The following is a 26,930-nucleotide window of genomic DNA, read 5'->3' on the forward strand; positions in this document are numbered from 1 at the left end:
CAAGAGAATGAAGATCCAAAAATATCTGAATCACCCACACTGAAATCTAAGAGGGTAAATATAAAGTTCTGCATTTAGGATAAAAGAGAAGGAAAAAACCTACGCAAGTACTCAATGGGAAAATACGATTCAACAAAAGCACCTATAAAAAAGGCTTTGGAGTTTCATATCAGTAGAAGCTTTGTTATGAGACACTCATTGAGTGTTTGGCCCAAACAAACCATTCACAGAAGTCCAGGTTCTGATCAAGGGAAACCATATTTCTTCAAATTCTACCCTAAGATAGAACAGACTCATAGATGCAGTAATGTTTCAAGATGGACGTCTATAAACTGGAAGGTGTTTATAAGAAAATGGGCAGGATGGTGTTGGGGAGTAAATTTGAGTCAGGTGAACGTCTGAAGGAAACTGAGAGGCTCAGGTAGGAGACCTGGGGACCGGGTAGGCAGAGTCTGGTATGTGCACAGGCACATCCAGGTCAGTCCATACAGTCCAGTCCTGTAGAAGGAGGTTGGGATTTATTTTGTTTGTTTGCAGAAGGTGGTAAAGGAACCAAAGAATAGAGGAGATAAGAAAGAGAGTCTGGCTAAGCAGAAGGACAAATTTTCTAATGATAAGACTGGTGCCCAAATAGAATAGGCTTTCTTGTGTGGCAGTGAGTTCACCATGGGTGGAGGCATTTAAGCAGATGTTAGATGACCCTTAGAGGGGATGCTAGAGCAGAAATCCAAGTATGGATAAAAATGGGATAAGATGATCTCTGGGGTCCAGTCCAAAAGCAAGATTCTCTGATACTGTGCCCTATTGTCCTCAAGATGATGCACCGTTTGGAAAGTGATCCTGTGGAGGTAGAAGGGGGGAAATCAAGTTCATTTACATGGAGGGAGAAAAAGATGCTACTTGGGGACAATCCAAAGAGGGTTTCGCTTCCAATAAATTGGTCCCTGGTAAACTTTAGCCTTGGGAATGTGGGTCATAAGCTTGTCCCGAGCTATTCATTTCTTAATCAAAGAGACTCAAAATATCTTAGCATTTAAATTTTCAGTGTTATTTGTAGCAGTTTTCTCTGTGGCTTCATCTGTTCTCGACCAATGAAAGATTCTTGGCAACATGTAAACAACACCTGAGCATTCTAAAAAAGACTCCCCAGCACTTTTCAACTACTTGGGGGGTGAAGATTTTCTAGCAATCTAAGCGCTGCTGACAGGCGAGAGTTTCCCTTTTGCTTTTTCTGACTCAGGATAATTTCCAAGTTAAACGATTCGCCGGTCAGGCGCTGCGGATACATGCAGCCGGAGGACAAAGCTGAGTGCGGAGCGCTGGGTGTAACACTTTTCTGAGTTGCCGTGCTGTCCTGAGTGTGTGGTAACATTCCACGTTCATTCAGTCAGTCTTCACTGAGGGCCGACCACGTGGCAGGAGCTGTGCTGGGCAGGAGGCACACAAAGAAGGATCAGCCTCGGCCTGCGCCCTCAAGGAATTCACACAGACACGTAAACAGGTGACTCTGTTTTCAATGTGATGGCTGCTATCCAAGGGATCTGGTTAGAGCAGCACGGGAACCCCAAAGAGGTGCAATGAACTCTTCCTGGGGCAGAAGGGGTGGTGACAACGGGAGAGAGAAGATGGTTTTAGAATCATAAGCTGCTAAGTGGAGAGGGGCGAGAGAAGGAGGTTGCAGGGAGGTCTTGTACAGGCGGAGGGCAGCAGGTGGAGTGGCCATGGGAGGAGCAACCAGGACTAGTGGTCCCGGGCCCTTCCCTGCCTCCCTCTAACAAGTTAAATTGAATTCTTAGCGCTTCAGTTTCCGATGTGAAGCGGGAAAACGGAAACCTAAGTACCCAACTGCCAGGACTATTATGAAGACAAAAATGAGCTATCAGGGGAGAGTGTTTTGGAAAAGGTTAATGGTTTTAAGTTTAGGTTGGAAATCACAAACTCTGCAGCCTTACAACCTGCAGAACACTATGTCTGTCTGTCTGTCCATCCATCTGTCTGCCGGTAGGTAGAACATTGAATGTCTTCGGCAGGGTATATATTATCCAGTTCACTTCAGGCCTTAGCAGTCCCTTGACTTATTCCATATGCCAGGCCGCTTCAAACAGCTATGTGACCTGCCGAAAACCGGAGGGATTTAGGATTAAAGGGGTCTGCACAAAGTAACACGGGAATCGTGACTATTTTTGAGTCGGGATCTTTCTCTTAGACAGTGGCAAAGTGATACATTGTTCTGAGCTGCAACATTAATGAGGATGATTAAGAACAGGTCTTTGAAGTTAGAGTTATTTTTCACACAGACCTTTTAAATGAAAATAAATCTCATTCCTGCCCAATCAAGAATGGACTAATGGTCTGAAAAATTCAGAGAGAGGGGAAAGTAATGACGGAGAGACTTTCTACTTGAAAAAAATAAAAACAAAGAAACTTATGCAACAACGGTTTAATTTCAATTAAATCCTAAAAGTAAAAATGAATTTTTACCTAATTTGGAAAAAATGGCAAACAAGACTGAGAGTTGACTTCTGGATGGACCTCTTTGGCAGTCTGCCCACTATTCATTGCAAAATATAGTTCACTTCACACAAAGAGTTGTACGGAGGTGGCTGAGAAATGACAGACATTCACTAATTCAGCACAGTGGGAGGAGGAGACAGAGAGGAGAAATAGGATGCTAGAGAAATAATTAGCAGAAGACTAAAAGCGAAAGATAGAAATACTGAAGGGTTGAAGACAAGAAAAGTCTACGAAGGATTTTTTTGGCCACTCCCAAATCTCTAAAATAAAATTTACATATCTGAAGACAGCAAACTCAAATGTGAGGTGAGATAAAGCCAATTCGATCCATTATGTCAGAGGAGAATCATGGAATGTGGATGGAAGGAGAGCTTATGCACACAAGTTTGTCTGAAATCTATTGTTAAATGGAAAATGTCTGCCAAGTAATCGCCTATATTTCAGGTGAAAATGCCAGCTTAAAGCAGGTGCACTGCTTCCCTTTTTCTCTCCCGATTCAAAAGCCATTTACAAATGCATCCTGGTGACTCAGACCAAAAAATTACCAAACTCAATAACAGAACGAAGCTGCACAGGAATCTGAACTTTGTTTACACAATTAGGAGACACTCACGTGCATATTCCATAAATGACAAGGTTCCCGCAGCAAATTAACAAGAACAATTTTCCCATCTCAGGAGCTGTCAAGATGGGCCCTGTTGGCCAATTTATCTTACTCTAGCACATCTCTGGTGCTTGTCAATCAATACGTGAAACATTTGGTGCTGATTGCCATTTTTCTCTCCACTTCCTTTTGCCTCTTGTACCAGGCAATTTACCGCAAGTCAATCAAGGTCGAAACCGACCTTGTTTAAATAAAACACGAGCTCTTTTCACACCAACAATTTCAAAGACAGAATGAGCTGTATCTTTTACATTTACATTTATACTACATTCTTTTTCCACCGGTTCCCCTAAGATGCCACCCTTGGGTTGTAAGTTATAACGAAAGCCACCTAGAGTTGGAGAAAACTGTGAGTGGAAAGAGGAGTGAGGAAATGTATATTTCAGATACATATATCTTCACTATCAAAGATTCACTCAGCCAACAGAGAAGTCGTACCATGCAAGGGTACTCCAGATTGTCTTGCTGACCACTAGTCAGTTCTAATGTGAGGCACGGCCATACAGCACAGACAAAACACCCAAGATCATCAGAACTTGATAACCCAAAGTAAGCAATTTCAAGGGTTTGCCCTAGAAACTGGCTCCTGTAGTTGAGAGAGTTTTAGGACATTTCCACGATACCTCCCACTGTTACTGAGTCAAATATAAACTTTTATTATTGTTATCAGTATACTCATGGAAAAAAAAAGTGGAGAGGAAGGAGCTGAGCCAGCTGGAGTCCTAGAAAACAATCTGCTCTCAGGTTTTGTTTTCAAAACCTTCTTTTTCCTGCAAACCATCTATAATCTCTGTTTTCCTGAATAAATCTGGCTCTGGTTGTTTAGTAAAATATAACTTTGCACCCCCACCTCTGCAAATGTTAAGAAAACACTTTGAAATGAGGCCTGGCTAAATGCGATGTTCAAAGAAAGAAATACAGTTGGACAAATATAGAATTTCCTGAAAATAGTAACATGCAGTTTAACTGCTAAAGTAGTGCCACGCTCTCAAAATGATTAATTACAAATGGATTCTTTGTAAGTGCCTATACTATGTATACAGAAGACACAGTTTGGTGTTTTCAAGAGTGTGATTTCTCCCATTTAAACCCCAAACAAACAAACAAACAAACAAACAAAATGTCCTTACATGCTCAGAGCGAGAATGATCCCTATCCTTTTACACCAAATGCAGTTTCACCGGGCTCAAACATATCTCAGGTTAGCCCATGGTCTTATTCTGTTTCATTATTTAGCAGAAATCATTATTGATACATTTACTCTTCCTTTAATAGTTATCTCTTGAGGGTCTATTATGCATCAGGCACCACCGAGGACACAATGGTGGGCAAAAACAAGGGAGTCTCTGTTTCATGGAGGCTAGAGCCGGGTCAGATATTAGATACCAATGAAATAATCTCAAAAATGAAAATACTGTTACAAACTGAGACTAATGCTATGCAGGAGGCATTTGATGGCGGCCTGAAACAGGCTGGTGAATTAGGACAAAAGCCAGCTGAATTCTAAATGACAGGAGCTCACTGCCCCTAGCCCAGGGCTACTCAAATTATTGTTCATGAGCCATCCAGCCAGTGTCCTATGATAGAAATGCCAAAGTTGAGAGCAAATGTTAGGAACTTTTACAGCAACTTGACGTTGCCATGATGGAGCACTTGATCAGCAGAAACAGGTCATAGACCAGTTTGGGTGAGGTCAACCTTGCCATGGTGAGTCATATGTGGTGCATGCATAGGAGTGTCTTCCTTAAAGGGTCCCTGAAGAATTGGAGGATAAAAGGGTCCTTCATCACAGACAATTTGATAAGCTCTGATCTGAGAATATAAACAAAATCATCCCTCTGTCTAATGTTCATTAAGCCAAACGCTTGGCACAGCAGACAGCAATGCCCTCCTCCCCACTTCTTAGTCTGAGATGGCAGCAAGATGTCTGGGCTGCTGGTAGAGCAGTAAAACTTACAGCCATAATCATGAGATACTCTAGGATGAAAGCATTGAATTTGGTCAAGAGGAATTCATGTTTCTTTTGGTTATCCAGCATGCACAATAAAAGTGAGCTGCGGAGGAGGGCTCCTGGGGTGGTGGGTTTATGTTCCATTTCTTGCTCCGGAGCTGGTAACATGGGTATGTTTCATCAGTGGAAAATTCACTAGACTGTACATTTATGACATGTACCTCTTTATATGTATATAGCACCCCCATAAAAAGATAAAAAATATCACAATCAAAAAAGACAAAGAAAGGCCACGGAACTGTTTTGAGACTGAAAAGATATGAAAACAGAATTCAATGTGTGGTCTTGAAATGAACTCTGGACCGGGAAAAGAGAGCATTCTCGGGGAAATTGCTGATATTTGAATATGGACTGAGGATAAGATAACATATCAATGCTAAATTTGTGGTTTGGTAATTGCACTGTGGGTATATAAGAAAATGTCTTTGTTCTTAGGAAAAACACACTGAAGTATTCAGGGGTAAATTGGCTTGATGTGGGGGCATCTCACTCTTAATTGGTTCAAAAAAATAATATGAAAGTGTGTGCATGAAAGAGAGAAAGAGATACTGAGAGAGAGAGAAGGGGGAGAGAGTGATAAAGTAAAGGACAAGTGGGGCAAATATACACAATTGGCAAACTGATAAAGGGTAAGGGGTGTTCTTTCCATTATTTCTGTAATTTTGAAATTGCATCAAAATAAACATTCACAAAAATGAAGACGACAATTTTTAAATAAAGTTGACTGTTCTTCAAGTGAACGGCCAGCCTGACTGGGTGGCACATGGTTGCTCCAACAAGTTTGGTGTATTATGCAAAGAAAAGTGATGTGGCAGGATCCTTGCAGCATTCAGAGTCACTGGCACAATTACCCCTCCAATGGAGGCTGGGAAAGCTCGACAGTCCCCTGGGCGGAAGTGATTTTCAACCCAGTCTAACATAGCCTGATAGACCAAACATTCTTTTTTTGACATTAATTCACTTGTGATCTTCACTGTGACGCTGAGCCTCTTATCTTGAGGAGGTCCTTAATGGGGCATAGTATATTTTATTGATGCTTCTTGTATTCTGGTGTTTTTCTTCCTTGTGATTATATCTGCTGTTACTCTCTGTCTTCTTCAAAATGCTATTCTCTTGTGAGACCAGGCTCTGCTTGGAGGCTTAATGAGGCTTCTATATCGTTTGCTGATTTATCGGGGTTCTCAGTTCACATGCGGGTGGGGAGAGGCGGGAGGGTGGGAGGTGTGAGGTGCTCCTGGACGAACTGAGCAAGCATATAGTTGGTATCAAGTTCATTTCTATGTGAGTAGAATGGGTTAAAGAGCGATATTCAGTCATAGGGAGAAATACACGTCTTTCTTTAATTCCTTCCATCATTCCTCTCCCATAATGTTTTTTAAAGCATTGTTATTAGATCCATGCATCACGTTTTACAATAGAATTCCAAAGCTGTTTGTTAGCTTGGCGTAAAAGTCAGGGTCGGAACTCTGCTTTTTCCTCTCTGAACTCTCTGTGGGAGTTAAACTTTTCTTTCTCTGCAGTCAGGCTCCACGATTCAAATGATTGCCTATTGTTCCTTTAGCCCTTCCTATGGGCAAGGTGTTTGTTGGATCTGCTTTAAATAAGGACGTATCGTGAATTAAATAGGTAATTCAATTTCTTCACCAACCTTGGGAAATTTTCCTGTCAGTAAAAAAAAAAAAAGGATTCTTTCTCTAAAAGAAACTACAAACACTGCATGTGCTCGTTGCTAAAAAGGGGACTATTTCCAATATCGACGGAAACTAGGCCATCATGTCGGAGGACATGGTGTTACATTTACTTTATATTTGGTCTCAATTCTTTAAGCACACACGTGCTGGCGTGCCCGCGCCCCCACACACAGTCTTTCGTTTCTAACATAAAAGTCGGTTAAAAAACCCATATCTGAGGTCCTATCTAACCTCTTCATTTTTCTTTCCTAAAAGCCATGATGCCTTGGTTTTCGATGCGAACAAATGTTCTATGACAGGTTCACCAATTTACTTGCTCTGTATCCTTTTTAATTATGGATGTATGAAGGAAAATTTCACTGAGGAAAACAATAAATCACCAGTGAAATTATTTGTTAGTTGAATGAGCTGAATAAACAGTTGGCTTCGGGGCAAAGATTTGCCTGGCATCTTTTACGTCTTCCCGTATTTTTCCTTTCAATTTCCACATAAAAATGGGACTGGGCCCGCAGGAATCAGCTGGGAACGCAGACGTCACTGAGAAATGGTGAAAACAGATAAACGCCTGACCCTTAGACGTCCTGGGTGTTGAAGAAAATAATTTCTGTCAAGTCTGAATAACAATAATGACAATACTCTGAAACACTTACTGAGTGTGCACTGTATACTTATGTCATTTCACGTAATTCCAACAACAAGCCTCTTTCCCTGCACGCGCTGCAACATCTTTAAGCTAGAACGTGGTAAACCTGGAATTCAAACCAATTTCTGACTCCAGATCTTGAGCTCTCAGCCATCAAGTATCTATAAATTTCCTCAAAGGAAACCACACTTCCTCAAAGGAGTCCTCAGGTACTATTTGAGCTTTAAAAGAAAGCGCCCAAGTTAATGGTTGAAACTTTGGTTCATAAGGTTACCTTAAACCTATACAATGCTCTTTCTCTCTGCCTAGGTGATGAAGAAAGCAGATTTTCCACCGCCTTCTCTGAGTAAACCAACTTTGAGACAAAGTGCTGAGAGAACTGGCTGAGATGGGAATCACGGAAAAATGGGCCACCGCTGGAGTTTCTCGGGGGGAGGCGAGAGAAATAAGAGCAATTAGATTGTTAGTTTCAATTTGAAAGCATGGAATGTGTCAGGAATGATAACCAACTGTTGCTATTTTTGTAATAAATGTCTCCCTCAGAGTCACAAGCAGACATTGAGCATTGGAAGCTTCCATGTAGGAATTAGTTTAGCGCCCTTCCTTGATGTCCCTGTTGAACTTGTCCGAAAAGTTATGAAGAATCATGGCCACTTGGAAGGCATTCATACAAATAGCACTGACAGTTTTCAAGCAGGACAAATGTCTCAGCTTTGGGCTTCCTCCTGCACCAGCAAATTGGCTGCCGTAGCAAATCCCATAAATACCTCAGCTGGAACAAACCTTTGTTTAAAGGTACTTAAATGGACCCTGGAGCTTCCAATTTTGGAAACGGATTTGACTCTGTAATCAGATATTCACATCGGAATTGCTGACCATCTCTGTGGCTCCTCTGGTGTCATTAAGCTTCAGATTCATCGTCCGCATATTGATTAAACATTGCTTTATGTCAGATGTAACAAACTTGTGTGGAGACAATTGCTTGTGATTTAGTATTTCAGACTAGTGGCTCAAGTCTATATTTCTTATGTGCCTTTCCTATTTACCCCAAGACTAAACTAGGTGCAGGTTGCAAAGGGCTTCACTGGGACTTTTCAAGGGCAAACACGATGAGAATCAAGGGGCAATCAAGGGGAGGCAAAGGCAGCCATAGATACCCCTGTGGCAGCTTTTTGTAGGGTTTCATATGTTTCATAGAGAGACAAGCTATTCCTTCCCACTTACTGCAAATGCGTAAGAACATGACGGTGGCAGAAAAAACCAAGCCCTCCTTCAGGTAGCACCGAAACTAGTTGTGTGCTCCAACCTGTAGTCTGTTGTGTCTTGGCACTGACTATCTGGTGGCTTTGAGGCAGAGCTATCTCCAGAGATTTAAACAATCACAAAGAAGTTAAAATCTTGACTGTGTCAATAAGAAAAAGATGTACATCCCAATAGAAGAATGGCTAGGGTGGGGATGAACACGGATTGCACAAATGCACATCCACGCACACATAATAATTAGGTTAAAAAATGTCTGACTTTCCTATTGATCAAATGAGTGCAACTTTAAAGAATGATGGGATGCTTTTTCTTTCTTTTTTTTTTAAGTTTGCACCTGGACCAACCTTTTAATAAATATTAACATCTAATGCTGGAAAAAGTGTGGAAAATTCAGCACTCCCATATACTGATGAGAGTGTGTATTACAATACAACTTTTTTGGAGGGTGATGCAACAGTACATTCATACCCTTGAGTCACTCAGCGTTTAAGACATTGTCTTGAGGTAATTATCAGAGATGTTTGCAAAACGTGCAAGGCAGGTCACGCTATCACTTTTTTGTAATGGTAAAACTGAGAAACTAAATACCCAACAGGAGGGGCAGGCCTAAACATCCAATGGTGAGTCCATGCATTGAACCATACATAGTCCTTAAAAATAATATTTTAGAAGAATATGAAATCATGTGAGAAAATATATTATAAACACTATTTATACATATATATGAACTTATACATGAATATAACATATACTATTACTGGGATTACAGTTAATTTTCTTCTTTGCATTTTTCTCTTTGTACTTTCCTGAATTCACTCAACTTAAAAAAATGATCATAAGGTGCTTTTGTAGTTTATAAATATTCCCAGTAAACATACATGTATATCTTAATGTATACTTAATGTATAATAATATTGTTATAATAATATATAGAAATACCTTATTATACATATACACATATATGTATACTTAATACATAATATTACTACATATAATATATATAAAAGTATATTTTTATATTAAGATATATATGTATCCTTACTGGGAATTCTGCCCCCATTCTGCTGTCACTGAGTTAATTATACCACGAATCCTATAGGAAATGGCCATGATGGGACATGTTCTTCTCTTCTTCCAAAATGTTCATACTTATCACAGTTCAATAGATAAGGCATTGTGATGAATGTCCTGGTTAAATTGTTAAAAGTGTGGCATTCCTTTTTTCTTTGGTGAAGTAACTTCAAAAGAAAGCGGGCAAACTCAAAGATGCAAAAGTCTGAAAATGTATTATGCCACAGCTGGGTGGGTCCTTAAAAATATGTCACATTTGTCACAGTGGCTGCCACCTCAATTTGACAGCCCACAAAGTTCAAATAGTGTCCTCAAGTGGTCTTAGATGTTTCCAGTTCGAGTTCTCTGGGGGTAGGGCCTGGTCTGAAACCCTTCAGTGAAGGGACTGTTTGTGAACTCCAGCAGACAATTATAAAGGGCAATTAAAAATTCAAATTATGTTAATAGGCCAGAGAAAAATGACTGTTTGCAGAAATCAGTGGCAATTACCAGACATAATGGTTCTCAATTAGGCTGGAGGGGATTTTTAGTCATTCATAATTCACTATCTTAAATGTATCATAAAAAAGTAATTGTCACTTGTTAATAAAACTTACTTAAAAACAACGTAGCTATCTTGTGTAGAAAGTAACTTTCTTCTCGCTCTCATTAGTTTTGAAAAAGGTACATTCTTCATTTAAAAATGTAGTGCAGGCTGATTCACAACAAAATCAAACAACAAGAATCTGTTTAAAATGAAAAGTAAAGCCCTTTCTAGGCTTCTACTTGCACTCCCCAGGGGTGACATTGTTTTATCAATTCGCTGAGCACTCTTCTGCCCAACCCCCTCCCTGCTCCCATTAAAAAGAGGGGAGGGGGTTGGGGAGATTGACCGAGGACTCGGTAGTATTGATATTTTTAGTCAATTAAAGGTGAAAACATAAAAACATTATCTTGCTTCTTCTGTCATGCTTATTTTTCTCTCAAGTTTTTTGATTTTTGATTTTTATATTCATATGCAGCTTCCATTACCCCTAGGAATAGAGTCAGAACTCATGCATGTCCTTACAATTCTATTCTCAGGCAATGCTCTTGCCTGTACAAACTGCATGTATAATCACACGGCATGGGATTCAAGGAGACTGACCAGTTGGTTCCAAGCTTTGTTTCTGGTGCTTTAGGGAGAACCAAAAAGGACTAAAAGAAGCAAGAGAAAAGGGGAAGGAAGTCGAGGAAGGACAGAGGGGAACTCTTAGATGAGTTAAAGAAGGATTAAAAGAATGGCTTTTCTCTTGCTGAGAACCCAAATGCTAATGCCTCTTTTGTCTTCCGTTTCATCCTAAAAGCATGACAGCTGCATTCTCAATTTTCTTGCCCAACCAGGAAAACTTTGCTACAGCATCAAGTCCCAAATTGCAGCTCTGCATTCAACAGAAAGACTGAATCCGGGACAAGAATGAGCTCTCCCTGTCCCCATGCAACGATAGTCTCACTCTGGTGAATCATAGTTCAGCAATATTTCCAGAAACTTCCCTAAAAGGAAGCTCTAGGCTACTTTGAGCCAGGCACTTTATAGACATGACCTCATTCAGTTTTCACCATCACCCTACGAAGTGGGCATTTTTATAGTCCCATGTTGCAGTTGAGGACACTGAGTGCTCAGAGAGGGTCCATACCATGTTCAGAGCGACACTGATCCAAAGTCTACATGCATTCCCCTTCAACACACTGTCTCTTTGCTGAAATTGTACAGCCACTTACAACTGTGAGATGTCACAGTTTATGACATCTCAGTTTATGATGGCCCAATTTTTCTTTCTTTCATGGAAATGGTGCTACCCACTACAGTGACCAGTAAATAATCTCAGGAATATTTAAGAATATGAAATCAGCTACATAAATACAAATTACCCCAATTTTGAACATTTTTCAAAAGTACTTGGAGCAGTGAAGACTTGAGCTTGCTTTGAAATCGTTACTAGGAAAGAAAGAAAGCATCTACCATCTGTCCTTCATTGGCCTTTTATCTTAAAAGTGGGTGCACTTTCAGTGGGTGTCGAAAAATCCCCATGGAGAGCAGTTAGGATATACATTTTGTAATAAGATCTACATATGCCTGGCATCCTCCTGTCATTCACTTCTCAGTTCAAAGTTTATCTTCTCAAAAATGTTTTCCTTCCAGCTCTTCTAGAGAATATAAATTACCTGTTGTTCTCTATCACACCTCCTATTTCATGTTTTTCAAATATTATTCACACTCCAGTATCTTTTATTGTTTATCTGTTTATATTTGTCTCCACTGACTGGAATGTCAGCTCTATGAAAGCAAGGTCCTTGTCTAAGGTGTTTACCAGTGTATCCCCATACCTAACGCAGTGCCTGGCACATAGAAACATTTGTTGAGTGAATGAACACATGTTCGCAAAATCAAGCATCTGTTTTCATGAACAGTTTAGGCATGAGCTTCTAGGAATGGGGCTTTCATTTGTAAGAGCAGTTAGGTCATAAGTAGGATGTCACCTGGAATTGGTAGCTGTCATGGAGACAGAACAACTGAGACAAATGACAAGGATTTGGAAAGGAGGGGAAAACAATGAGACGTCTTTACTTTGCCCTTTACTGAGGCTGGCTGGAGAGCTCAGCTTCTCCAAGCGGCAAAAAGGAAGTGTCAACATTTCTTCTTGGTGATGGACTGGCTGGCCCACATGGATGGTATGTTTTCAGTGAGATTGCAACTTTATTATCTGGAGTGGAGTGCCTTTCTCTTTATTAGCAATGTTTCACACTGAACTCAAGGCTGCTGATTAGGTAAAAGCTCTGATAAGATATGGGTCAATCAATGGACAATGTGAGGAGATGGGCTTTGGAGTTACCATGTGGTTTTCTTCACTAGAACTCCTTGTGAGATGGGATCTGACAGCAAACATTCCACTCTTCTGTACCGATCGACATTACAACTTTGTGCTTCTGTTTTCCTTTTCATTTGGGAGATTGGGGACATTTTCACCTTCAAAGGATATACTTCTGGCTGAGTCCTAAGTCCTTTGACCCATTGATTCTATCATTTGTCTGAATTGCTTTTCCTTGTAAAAATACTTTGTACCTGACTTACAAAATAAAAGTGATTAGTTTTATTTCTACATCTTAGAAAAGTTTTAATGATATTTGTGGACTCATTTTAAAATAAGTAAAATATTTAACAGTAATTATTAATATTCATAATGTTACAAAATAAATGCTTAATGAAAATTTCAAGTAATAAAGAACCATACTAAATAAAGAGGAAAAATGCCTTGTTTCTCATTCCCATCTCTCTTGCTTCATCTATCCCTCATTCTCCTAGTAAACCCACTTGCTAGATATAACCATTCTGAAAGGTTTCTCATGTGTCCAGCAGTGTGCTGATGAAAGTTTAACATTTGGCTCCTCAGGAAAAAAAGCTCGGGTTTGCAGCACTTGCTTATTTTTGGGGAATAAATACTCTCACCACCTACAATTTGAAGCTAAGAAATATGATGAAATTGAGAAAGGGTGTTGCACAATCAGCCCTACAGGATAGAGCAAGCCATTTCTAGCACACGGCTGTGTGCTCCTTCCGGATTATTTATATTTCTCTTCCTCCCTTTCTTTCCTTTCCTTTTCGCCCTTCCTCCCTTCTTCTCTTCCTTCTTCCCTTCCCTTCCTTCTGTCCTTGCATATATACTCATGCACAGACACACGTAAATCAACATCTTACGTAAACACTGTACATTTTGTTCCGCAACTTTCACTTCTTCACATGGTACGTTGCAGTTTTGTATTCTGAAAATTTCTTGACACTCCTTGTAACTGGAAACACCCTGTGCTAGCTGAAGAGCAAAGCTGAGAATCACTTGGTCTACACAGATGAGGCTGTGAGCATGCGCGTGTGCCCACACACTCACTGTAGTCTATCTATTGTAAAAGGGAGCAATTCATCATTGGGCAGCAGGTTCTGCTCAGATGGTTTATTGTCCTGACCTCATTAAAAGCATGTAATCCATGCAGTGCCGTAAATCTATGCCTCTAAATACTTTCCTCTTTAATTTTTTAATACCGCACACATGAAGGGAAAGGTTAAAGCCAATTAAAAGAGATACAAATACCATTATTACTGCCCTGACAAACAGTTAGTTATCGGATTTGGTCGTTTCAGTTTAGAAAGCCATTATTTTTGTTCCTGAATGAATTAGTAATCAAGCTGTTTATTGACTTGTCTCATCTCTGAGATGCTAAATATTCTTTTTGGTCCATTCTCTCTCTCAATTGGCATCATTCCTACACACATAAAAATTACAGACAACTTAAGGTCTAAGTGCAAACAATAACTATGCAGCTGCATGTGGAAATCCACATATGGACGGAAACATCATTTTCACTGCGGTCCGGGAAGGAGAGAACCACTCACTGCATTCTTATGCAGCAACGAGTTGTTACTGTTGCTGTTGTTGTTTTCCCCTCCCATTAAGACTATTATATGATACTGACAGATGCTTAAAAGCATTTAGAGCTGAAAGAACTGTTAGGAAAATTGCTGTAAAAGGATTGACACATGATGATCTTTCTGTCCGCAAGGTTCTCATTTCCTGGCAAAATGGACCAAAAGAATAAAGGAAAAGAGAAAGGATCATTAATGTAGAAACTTGGTATTGTTTTCTTACAGGAGTTCATATTTCCTATTGCATTTAGACAAAAATGTGACTCCATTTATGCACAGGCTGCAGTATTGTCACTGTTTTAGGCTTTCTTGGGTGCCTCCTTGTCTCTGACCCTCTTTTTCCCTCCTCTAGGAATATAATGTAGGCTCTATAGGATCTGAAAGGACCTGAGGATGTGTTGGAGCGCGTCTGAAATTTGACTACCTTCCTCATTTAATGGTCCACCCACAGGTCCAGAGTATTTTGTGAGAAGCAGCACTCTCCGCAGAGTGAGCTTCAGAATAAATTCACACCCACAGACTCTACATCATAAGAATGTATACAGGTCATAACTCATATAAATGTCTTGTCATTTTTCTTAGTATCCTGTTTTTCCTACCTACGAGAGGTCAAAGTCAGGTACTTAAAAAAAAGGAAAGGCTTCAGAACACCACTGAGCTACAATTTCAAAGGAGAAACAGAAGCACACGTATTCATAAGGAAACTCACAACATTGAGCAAGACAGAGGGTGAAATGAAATACTTTTAAATTAAGAGGATAAAAACCTAGAAACAACAATGAGTATTTTCTGTATTATCTTTCCTCTGAAAAGGCTACGAAAGTGGTTCTTAAAGTGCGTTCCCTGCACCAGCAGCATCACCATTGTCTGAGAACTTGTTAGAAACGCAGATTGGGGGACTGACGCCCAGACACACTGAAGTAGAAGCTCGGGTTGGGGCCCATCCACCCGTGTTTTAACAAGCCCTCTAGGGGCTTCTGATGCCTGTTCATGGTTGAGAATTCTTATTCTAGGGAATATAGTTTTCTTAGCTGCTTCTCTAAATCTGTCCTTGCAGCCAGCCACGAAGTTTTGAACATGAGCTGACCACTCTCTCCTTTGCATGCTGTACCATGCACAACAACATGGGATGCTGGTGTGTTTATGTGTGCTGCTCTCCTACTACACTGTGAGGGCCTTGAGGCCAGAGGCTATACCTGATTCACTGCTTCATTCTCAGTGCCCAGGCAGGGGTCTAGAACAAAGCAGGTGCTTAGGAAATTAATTACATAAGATAAGATAGCTAGATAAAAGCCAATAAATGAAAAAGAAACATTTAGAGATATAGAAATCCATTAAATTTATTAGTTGTAACTTGATAAATAAGACTTATGCCTAAACAAAAATGACTTCTACTTCCTTTAAAAAAGAACGAAAGAAGAAGAAATGGTCAAAGGAACATTCTCAAGCAACTTCCAATGGGTTCACTGTTTATTCTCTTGAGGAAAGCAAGAAATAGTTGAACACACCTCATACTAATGGCCTCTTATCAAGTATGTTGACAATCCAGTTGGTTCTGAATATTCCTAAGAGGGTTTCACATTCAGACAGGCCCCATCTGCCCATTTGACGGCAGACGTTCTTAAATTGGAAGTAATCTGAATACAGGCTATAACAAAACCACAAGAACTGCCACCTCCAGCCCAGTGGGTTAAGGATGTCAAGCCCCTAAGAACTCCAGTGCCCCAATATGTAGGAGGATAGAGGGCAGTTCTTGGAAAGAGGAGATATCCCGGAACCATGCCGATTGCACCTCCATGAGGAATAGAAAGACCTGGAGTAGGGAGTCCTTAGCCCTTTGGAGCCCTCAAGGACACTCTGAAGGTTTCTCGTTTAGCTTTTATTTATACCATGGGATTTACCATGGGATTACATACAAGCTGGTGAAAGCCTACTTTATGCAAATGTTCTGTGCCTGCCTGTGTGGCTATGGCATCAGATCGCTTGGGTTCTAATCTCCAATACCTTCTAACTTCTTTAGCTTTTCTGAGCCTCAGTTTTCTCATCTGTAAAGTGGGAACGATTGTGATAAGTTAAGTTAAAATAAACATATATAACTTATATAAATATAAATTATACATAAAAATATATATATATAACCAGGATTAAGTTTAAAAAATATATATACACAATTAGTCAGGTATCTGATACATAAGAGCTGAATAAATATTAGCTATTATAATTAACTAATATTATTATGTGCTATGTGTTACCAGAACTTCTTAAACTAGAATCCACAGGCCTCTAGAGATCCATGAGACGGACAAAAAAGTGTCCATAAGCTCCCTGAAATAATCTGCAAAATGTTTCATGTTTGTAGATATTCCTTTTCTCTGAGAACACAGCCCCAAAATTCAATCAGATTCTCAGTGTGGTCCATGGCTCCGAAGTGGTAAAGAATCATGGTCTTGGGATTTCGGTAGCCAGATCATGTTCCCAACAAGCTGGCAAACCAGGAAAATGAGGCAGCTTCTCTAAGGCTGGCATCTTACTCTCGGCACCATGCGCAGCTCTGGGGCCTCCATTTTTACTTCCACACATGTTTGTTTATTTTTCTTCTTCCACCTCATAACAGGAAATAGCATTTCAAATGCGTTTCTCCACGAAGATAGGCAGACAGTCAATTTTCACCTCGAACACCCCCAAGATTTAAGAAAACAAGAGAACTTCAATCTACTGCTCCTGACCTGCCAAGCACAGTGTTCTCAGCAGCAGCACCAGTCAGTCTGAAAGAGCTCTTCCGTTTCTGATGGGTTTCTCTTGATGCTCTCAGCCTAGGTGACTGGGTGGCCTAAGTGACAGGGACTTTAGACCATGAGCCAAGAGCACTAGGGTTTGCTCTTGAACCCTGTCCTAGCCAGCTCCCTACCTGGAGCAAGTGGCTTTTCCTCCCAGGTTCTCTGATTCTCTACTTTCAAATAGGAGTTATACTCAATTATCAATCCCCAACCTTTTACATACAAGGATCCAGATTTAATATAGAAATGGTTATACTAAGCTTTCATTTTTATATCAATCGACTAAGAAAAATTTTAATCCCAAAAAGAGATTTACCCTCTTTTTGAAAAATTGTAAAAATATTAATATTTTTCATCTATGTTTTCATCTATTTTTCATCTCTCTACCCAGATAGACAGACACATAGAAGAAAAATATCATTTATTCTGGCTACAGACAGCAAACGGTGAACATATGAGTTCAAGGACCCATTAAACAAATATTCATTCAGTATTTACTAAATGTCAGTTACTGTAATAGGGCTGAAGATACAGCTTCAGACAAAAACACTTGCTGCCTTCATGGACATGAGCAGTGCCAGAGACGGGTGATGACAACTAAAAGTACATGCACATGTATACAATTATTTTAAATGGTGGTAATGCACACTGCAAAGGATAAACTGGATCCTGAAAGAGATAAATGGGGAGGGGGGTGACTTTAGATAAAGGTGTCAAGGACAGCATCTGAGCTGAGATCTGAGGGATGGTAGAAGCTCACCCTAAAAAGAGGCAGAACTTTGTGGTGAAGAGAAGATCTCAAGTCAGCAGGACCCCAGGCAAGGCACTTAACCTCTCTCTGACTCATTTTCCTGTCTTTAAACTGAGGATGATAATGGGACCTAGTCCACTAGGCTGTTGCAAGGATTAAATCAGCTAATAACTAAAATTTGATTAGGACAAAGCCTGGCGATATATTAATGAACTCTTGCAAAATAAATGTCATGCAGAGGCAAAAGCATGTGCTAAGGCCCTGAGGTAGGAAAGAGCTGGGTATGTTTGAGAAACCGTAAGGAGGGCGTGGCTCTTGGGTAGAGCATGAATGGGAAGGTGGTGGAAACTGAAGCAGGAGAAGTAGCAGGCACAGTAGGGGAAGGTGAATCCCATGTTAAGTCAAATGCGAAGAGAGTGGAGAGTTTTGTAATGTCCCCAGTGGACTCCTGAAAGTCATTGCCCAGAGGTTAGAAAATTATTGTCTCTGATTTACTTTTTGTATAGTTCTCTCATTCAATGATTCCATGAAATAACTCCTTAAAGGGAACAGTTTCTTTAGGTAAGAAGTTTTAAATAAAGAACCCGTTTCATTCATGCTCATTAAACTGTTTTTCCTCCCACCCAGATCCTTGCAATAATAAATATAATTATATCCATCTTTAATGACTTTGGTTCCTGAGCTGCAGGTGCTGGAATACTGTATTTATTAACATATTTTAAGCCCTTTAAAAAGACTGCATTAATTCCTATGATAATTTAGTACCCATAATACATTCTCTGTTCTGAATAGATGTTAATCATCACAGAATGACTGATTTGTCCATGTACGAGCTAAGTCAAGCTCTAACTAGTAGCTAGTAACTTTCTAATTCAATATTGTTACTGAAACTGTTGATTAAAATTTAGTTGCAATAATTGTTCCTTGCCCCCCTCCAGCCCCACCCTCTAAGGACTCAAACCAAGAGCAAACAATTAGATTCTCTGCCACGGAAGGCGAACGAGAGAATTCTGAGTGTTTGTGTTTCTAGTAACACTCTGTTTGGAAAAAAAGTTCTGCTAACGCAGTTATTCTGAAGCACCTCGGGTTTGCTAGCTGCCTGGTTAAAAGAGCAGAAGGGAGAAAGGACACTGCAGAGAAACAGACACTAAACCAAAAGCCTGCTTGGAGGAAGACAGCAGGATCGCTCTCTTCTTCTTGAAGAGGGAGGAGGGCCAGTCACTGCGTGCCAAGTTCCACATGGTGCGGTGAGCTCTGAGCCGGCCTGTGCCAGAATCCCAGCACCCCACCAACTTAAACTGAAATTAATTTGGAAATCGAAGGAAAAAATCCTATCATGAAATTTGGATCAAAATGAAAAGATGAAACTGAGTACATGCAAAGGAAATAAGAACGACATGTGCCAGCTTCAGAGATCAGCGCCTTCACACGCATTATCTCATTTAATCACATAACAGGCCTAACAGGGAGGGACTGTGATTATCCCTTATTTTCCTGGAGGTCAGAGAACTTAAGTCACTTGCTCAGAGTCACACAGCTGGTAAGGGGAAGAGTCTGTGCTCTTCGCCCCTGGCCACACTGCATCTGTAAGCGATCGTTCAGTCAATCAGATGTTGAAAAGCACAGCAAAATAGCGTCCTGTGTGTCAGAAAACTCTTACTTAAAAACTTAACTTGTTGCTTCTTGGTGGCTTGGAGGTTGGTGATGGGAAATGGTATTATTCATACCTGTGGGGAAATACATCTCTACACGATTGTCTTCTTCTTACAGAGTTTGTCAGGACCAGGAGAAGGGCTAAGCCCAAAACACATTGGCTTCCGTCCTCTGTATACTGACAAGGGCACCAGCTTTTGAGGCAGAGGCGAGAGTGCTGAACTGCTCTGCATAAACACAATGGGAGAAACACTTGAATTTCTGGCCAGTCAGAAGAGAGAGAGATGCAGAAGGCGACTTGGCAGGGAGCTGGAGCCCAAGTGGATAAATCTTTGCTGACTGCGCTTCCTCAAGCTGCAGGGTCTGTTTAAGATGGGGACACCCAATATTCCACTTAAGGATCTTTTTATTGCTGGCACATGAAACTCTTCCCTTTCCCCAAAGTTTCAGTAAAATCTACTCCGCACAGAGGTCTTGGATGAATGACTGTGATTGTCTGTGTGTGTGTTTGCTAGTTTGTTTTTTGTTTTTGCACACACCATTGGAAAGGGCCAGAGTTCCACAACCTGATCAGTGCAGAGCGGAGACAAGAGAGCCGGCCTGGGGCGTGATCGGCCCTCAGACCACTAGGCCTCTGTGGGAGCAGGCACTGGGAAGTGAATGAGAGCGTGAGGTGGGAGCCCCGAGAACACACACAAGTCATGGCTGGTTTGTGGAACTGGAGTTTGACCTGATATCTTGGCCACTATATATATATATATATATATATATATATATATATATATATATATATATATATTATCATCATTAACATGATTCCCACAGAGTTGAGAAGTTTTACTGTCTAGCCTTCAGACAGATAAATTAGGGCACTGAGAGCTCAGTCACTTCAACAAACGCTAAAAGCCTAGCTCTCTTGTTCAAAAGCAGCAAGACAGCCCGGGCCCTGTCTCAGCTTTCACACTGCCAGCCTGACACTGAACTCACAAGGAAGACAGGACCCTTTGGGAGGAAAGAGCCCAAGGGATGATGGATGTGGTCTTCTGAGCAGTCTGCCCTGGGAGGCGCTGCCCACAGAGCACCGCGCAGGAGCACAGCCCTTCCCAGCCTGGGGCCAGAGGAGGGTCACAGGGCAGCAGAGGAGTCAAAGTCTAGGAGGTCACCTCCAGCCTCCTTTCCACCGTCTCAAGTAAACCCCAAGTAGGGGCTGCATTCTCAAAAGATACGACCACGGGATCCGCTAGGGCTTTCTAACATAAGTGGGAGCATCTCTGCCATTACCATAGGGTATAAAGTTAAACTGCTGGTGAGAAAATTAAAATTAAAAACAAAGAAATAACCCCCAAACCAGGTACTATGTGGGCTAACCAAAAAGGTGCCGAGACTCACCATGACAGGTTAATTGTGTATCTTTATCTACAGAGTCGGCATTTCTGCTCGTATTTCTGATTTCACCTCCAGAATCTTTGACTACATGAAGGAATCTGAACACAGCCACTATTACATATGTATATGTGAATATAAATCCAGATGTAAACATAAACATGTATTTAATCTTCTTCAACCGATTTTCAAGTGAAGGCACGTGAAAATTGTAGAATTTTGGAGAAAATTTGTCCCCAAGCATACCGTTTATGTACATGTAAAAGCTCCTCTCTAACCTCTTTCCAGATTTAAAGCAAGTTAGCCAGAGGATGAAATCCCTTCACAGGCGCCCTGTGGTCCATTTGCAGAGGTTGCAAGCTAGCAGCCCCCAGGCTCCATCTGGGACCTTCACATTTAATTGTTTGGTCCACACAGTGGCAGCCAGTGCAATTTCTTTTTAAGTTGAATTAAACATGGAAACGGTAAAGCTCCGGAGCTCTCACAGAACTCCCTGTGCTGTCGTTCTGATATGCCCGGCCCTCACTGTGCTTACTGCCATGAACTGCCTGGCTGTTTCAGACTTCTGAGATGGTGGTGTAGACTGGATGGTATGGAAAGCTGTTCACCGTGGGGGCTCTGCTCATCTCTCTGGTCTAATCTTTTGCCTTCCTCATGCCCTGTGTACCAGCCTTACTGGACTGAGCACCTGAAGTTTCCTGATCGGCCAACTCTGCTGTTTTCTGGGCCCAGAAAGTCCTACCCCATGTCTTCCAGGGGAACCTTCCAGGCTACTTCTCTTGACCAAAGGCCTCTGTGAAGCCCTTCCTGACCTTCTTTCTGAGGACTGGCTGCTCTCTCCTCTGCATCCATCTGGTACCTGGGGCCGCACAGGCTTTCCTTGCTCAGCCCCCACGGCACTGCAGCTTTATGCATTTTTTGCTAGCAGGTCTTCCCCAACAGATAGGAGCTCCTTCAAGGTGGGGACCATGTCTCATGTGCTTTTCTTTCCACTGCCTGTCAGAGCGCCAGACACGTAGATGATGCTCCAAAGAGCCCTTTTGAAGTGAAGAGAGCTCATCATCAACCTTGGTCACCTATGAGCCAACCATGGGTCAGGACAGTGGTCAGAGAGGGGTCACATAGGCAACAGGCAGTGTGGCAGGGCAACTGGGAGCATGTCTGGCCTTCAGGGACAGCACACTGGGGTGAGTTCTGCTGGGACCTCCTCATGTGGAGGGAAGAAGCCAGGGAGTACTATCTCAAGGCAGTCCAAGGTGAGCTGGATGCCACCCCACTGGATCTCAGCCCTGGGATCCAGTAGGTAGTGAGCAGGAGCCGACCATCCATCCTGCCCAGCAGGGGGCTTCCCCACTCTCCCACCCTACCTCCCAAGGACAGAGGGCTCTCTAGCACTTCAGGGCACTCTTTTACACCCCCATTCCAGAATTCAGCCTAGAGGAGAGTTTAAAAAATTATTCAACTAAATAAAGTAAGTGCTGCAACTTAGGATGGGGTTAAAACAATTTTTTAAAAGGTTAAAAAAGCTGCTTGCTCTTCAGGTCAGTAACTGTCATAACGATTTTTCTCTTGCCATATGCTCCTCTGAATCGCATTAATATGACATCTCTCTCTCTGAAGCATCTGGTCTCAGCCACTTCAAGGCGCACAAGGAAGTCGCACATTCAGGCTGAGTATATAGTAACACGAGAGGTATTCACATTCCTGCCATCACAAAACAAAATACTTGCATAAATCTACATTGTGTTCTATCCAGCATTCCAGAAATGGTGCAGGAGATAATTCAAATCAATGGAGGCAGAATTTGGGGGGCTTTTGTATGTCTGTATATTGTATGTGTGTATACATTTACATATAAATGTCTAAATACGTGTGCACATATACATACATGGTTCATGAATTGGCAATTGCCTTCATTGCTCAAACATAGATTCTTGTTTTCCATTGAAAGGAGCTAAACATTTTAAGCATCAGGTGAAAACAGAGCCCCACCAATCTGCAAAATATGGGCAGAGAGGTAGGGCATATCTCTATTTCAGTACTTTGAAATACAAAACGGGAAATTTTCCATCACAAGCCAAAGGCAAAATAGCATTATCAACCTCCAACCACATTTTCCAGACTAAGAAAATATCCAGCAAGCAATGAAGGACAAAGGGTTTCCTCTCTCTCATTGGCAATAATCTTTATCAAACTGATATATTTACTTAAATTTTTCCCAATAGCTCACACACTTTCTTAAAGGGTTCATTAAAGTATCCAGATGGGTTTAACAAAAAGTTTACCACCTAACAAATGGTTCCAATGTCCGTCCTTTCCTTATCCTGAAGATTCTTACGCTTATTTTGTCAGAAGCACAAAAAGTAGAAATGCAATTGCATTTGTGCTGATGCTGAATGTTAATAGATTTGCCTAAATGCCTGCTACCAGCCCCCTAAAATTAGCTAGCCTAGTAGTGCATGCCTAATGTGGTGGTGTTTTTGTTGTTTTACTTGCTTTTTTTGCTTCTCCTCGTTTTATCAGAGGAGAAAAAGACCCCTAGAAAAAAGTCGAGGTCTTTGGACGTGAAACCTTTCCAGTGTCATATGTGAATTCTGCAGAAAGAACATACATTCTGAAACTATCCCACAGTTCTGACATTCTGTCACGAAGGTGACAAATCCTAGTGCTCTAATGTTTCATTAAATTAAACATGAAATGTTTAATGTTTTGTTAAATTAAACATGAAGCCGTGACTTTGCACCCGAGAACCACAGCCTTCGATCAATTCCTCGCATTCCTTCAGGTCACTTCTTAGGTTATAAAAACTGAGTTTTGTTTATTGCAAGTATTGTATTTCTCTTTGCAGTTAAAATATACTTTCCTCTAATGCACTTATAAATAAAAACCAACAAGCAACAGAGTTTTTGGGTGCTTAAAACATCTCTAAACTCAGGCCTGCAGAGAACAGCTTGCAGACAACCCCTTAGCTAATTCTCTATTACAAGTGTTTCCTTTCAGATATTTGCAAGCATGACTGAGAGGTTTCCAGAGGGCTCAAGTATTACATTTTCAACCAGATCTCACGCCCATTTTACAGATGGGCATGCTATTGCCCAAAAAATGGAAGGCATGCATGAAAACTGTTGAAACAGATCCTTCAAACCAAAGGAATCTCGGACTAGAGATATCTCAGTAATTCTCCCACCCGAGGTTGTTATCCGTGGTGATAGAAATTGACAGGGAAAGAAAAACAACAACTCTGCTCCGGGAAAGCATTTGTTTAAGCAGTGAGGAGTATATGGGGCTCTTGTGACTGCTGAATAAAAGTTCTGATGGAATCCTTTAAAGCAGCACTTAAACGAGGCAGAGGCACTGTTGGGACAGGAAGAAATGAGGCTCAGACAAAAACGGGCCTCTTTTCCACCAGTGCAATCACATGGTTACAAGCAACTTCCATGATTTTTAGTAATACATCCAGGGCTCCTACCACAAACAAAATTTCTAAATACTGTTTTATAAAACACATTTGGGTGATACTTTTTATATGGAGGAAGCAAAACAAAACAACTACGTAGCAACTTCAAAGGAAAAACAATATACATGTCCTATGATGAAATTGTCTGAATATTTTTACATTTTTCCTGTGAATTTAAGTGGGGTAAAGCTGGTTTCCAAATGAGGTCCCATAATTGTCAAACCAGCAACAGCAGAAGGAACCATCCCTTAAAGGGCCAGTGGCATAGATCTTCCCAGTCCAACCGAACATGGCATCTATGTTTGTTCTATGCCAACACACCAGCTCCTATCACTGGCCCAAAACTGTAAAACAGCCCAGATTTGGTAGGTCCAGATCCTTGCTCAGAACTCCCACTCAAGAACCCTTCTCTCAGCTAGTTACCCCAAACAGTAGGAATATAATTGACACTTACCATTCTGAAGCTTCATGTCTGTGAGGCAAACTAAACAAATTAAACGGATCCTGCTTTAATCTTCTTTTCTAGACCCCAAATGCCTTCATCAAAAGGAGAAACAAAAAACAAATGTTCCCTGAGGTCCTTCTCTAAACCACCAAGGTATAAGCAAGAAATAGCTGTCTTTTTTACTGAATGCCCAGAACCTCTCCCTTAACATTAACAACAGAAAATCATTTCTAACATCCCTCTACTCCATCCGTCTCACTCCCCCATCTTTTCCTTTGCTTCTCTCATTTGTGGCCAAGTCAAGGCTTAAGTTACACTTTAAATCAAAATCTGGAAGATGCTTCAATTGGATGTTTGGCTTGGCAGACCTCCTGTAAAAATCCCACGTAAAGACACAGTTGTTTCCTTCCTGCAAATGAACTGTGGCGTTCGTGGTCCCTCTTGCTCTCCCCAGTGAACACTTCGCCTTTAAATGCGCTTAAGCTGTGGGACTTCATTTGGGGCTAGCTGTCCCGCAAAGCTCATTTGGCTCTTACCATTAAGGCAAGAGGCTCTGAAAGGCTGGCAATACGCTTTTAACTATATTTGAGAGGCCAGTCATATCTTGTTAGCAACAGCTGCACACTTACCCGGCTTTCAGGGCCTTGACAGAGCTGTCCTATTCCTTCTGGGATTAGGAACGCAAAACGAAATGAACCAATCTTTAGCTGGAGCCATCCAGGCTGCGCCAGGTTCTCATTCTCCAAAACCCAAGTCAGATAGATCCTCCAAAGTCACTCTTCTGTCGGCTTCTCCTGGCATAGACAGCCCACCGAGGCCCTGGCTACAGTTTCAAAACTACTGCTCCATAAAAGGATTTTAAAGGCTGTGCTGGGAGCTGGGAGCTTCAGATCCCAGTTTGGCTTTTTCTCCATCAGCATTCCTCAGCAAGCCTGCACAAAGCGAAGTACGCTACATTATTTATGTCAGCTCTAGGCTCTGGAAAACACACACTGGCATCCTGATTACTAAGAATCCTCATGGATACAATTAAACCGTTCCCACATATATTTTTCCCTCCTCTCTTCCCAGATTCAACCTCTTTCAGAGGAGACAAAAGCACGTTGAGGCGTGTCCCAACTCATCTATCAGGAGCCAAGAGCACATTGAAATACGGCCACGATGGCAAATGAGCCGAGGGAAAAGGACACTTTCCCTGGAGTGGCTGGAAGACACTCAAGGGAGGAAAGTTCAGACAACAGTTTGAGGAAGCTCCCGCAAGTGGCCTCACTGCGTCAGGGGCATCGACATGGAAGCAGCAAAGTTGAGGCGCTACCAACACATTTTGATGAATTCATGGAAGATTGATTTAGAATGGGCTGTTAAGGGAAGGAAGGAGCATTTGGCACCAGGACTAACCCTCCAAGCTGGATGAAGAGCAATCATGCTCACCCAACAAATGCTCCTCGGTGCCCCATCCAAGTCACAGCACTAGACGGGAGGACCACTGACTTAGCCAAGTAGAATGATGACTCTGCCCCCAAGTCTCCTCTTCAGCAAAACGAACAATTCTCCAACTTGTAGTCCACCATCTCCCTTCTTGTCGATAGCTCGACAACACACGATGAGCTGGGCATTTTCGGCGCAGGCAGAATGAACTCTACACTGGCACAGCGAAGGTAGGAGGATGACAGAAACTTTCTCTTCTGTAGGAGTAGTGAGAAGGCTATGCATTTCCCCCCACGACTAGCTAGAAAGTCCCTGCTTGGCAGGCAGAGGTGACTTCACTTTGTGAAAGCCCCAGGCACTGCTTAGTGAAAAAACCTTTGGCGGGACCTCACAGTTAACTCAGTTTATCTAGGCAAGAAGTCAGCTTGGGGAGAGTCAGTTGTCTCATTCAGGAACACAAGGAGAAAAGAGCAACCTGCTTCTCTGCAAAGCTTCCTTTGAACATGCATTCCTGAGTTTTGCCATTTTTTTTAAGTGACTGTCACTTCCAATGACTTAGTCCATCCCAACTCAGATAGCTTGGGTGGAAAATTGGTGTCCGGGATAGAAACAATGGTAGAGAGCATGGTGTAGGTCAGTGGAGCAGAGCCCAGAGGGGGCAAACCCACTTTCTAGTGCACACAAGAGCCGAGTGATGGGGATTACTACAGCGCATGAAGAAGCAGAGCTTTCCGCAACACTAGA

General features: G+C 41.6%; 1 protein-coding gene across 22 annotated transcripts in view; it reads right to left on the reverse strand.

The window, feature by feature from the left end:
* Nucleotides 1-26,930, reverse strand: part of TENM2 (teneurin transmembrane protein 2) — a 1,162,025-nt gene that overhangs the window by 376,738 nt on the left and 758,357 nt on the right. For 5 of the 22 annotated variants that reach the window (XM_070569083.1, XM_070569073.1, XM_070569072.1 and 2 more), the window contains exons 1-2: nucleotides 25,388-26,565; nucleotides 24,768-24,850 (exon numbers count right to left, since the gene is read on the reverse strand). The exons of 10 other annotated variants lie outside the window; for them this stretch is intronic. In XM_070569083.1, the coding sequence (XP_070425184.1) occupies nucleotides 24,768-24,783 (16 nt within the window). In that variant the 5' untranslated portion in view covers nucleotides 24,784-24,850; nucleotides 25,388-26,565. Of the gene's footprint in view, nucleotides 1-24,767; nucleotides 24,903-25,387; nucleotides 26,566-26,930 lie in introns of those variants that run through there. 7 more of the 22 variants (XM_070569080.1, XM_070569076.1, XM_070569075.1 and 4 more) reach the window with 4 other exon arrangements.

The sequence above is a fragment of the Equus przewalskii genome, chromosome 13, assembly GCF_037783145.1.
Source record: "Equus przewalskii isolate Varuska chromosome 13, EquPr2, whole genome shotgun sequence".
Classification (NCBI taxonomy): domain Eukaryota; kingdom Metazoa; phylum Chordata; class Mammalia; order Perissodactyla; family Equidae; genus Equus; species Equus przewalskii.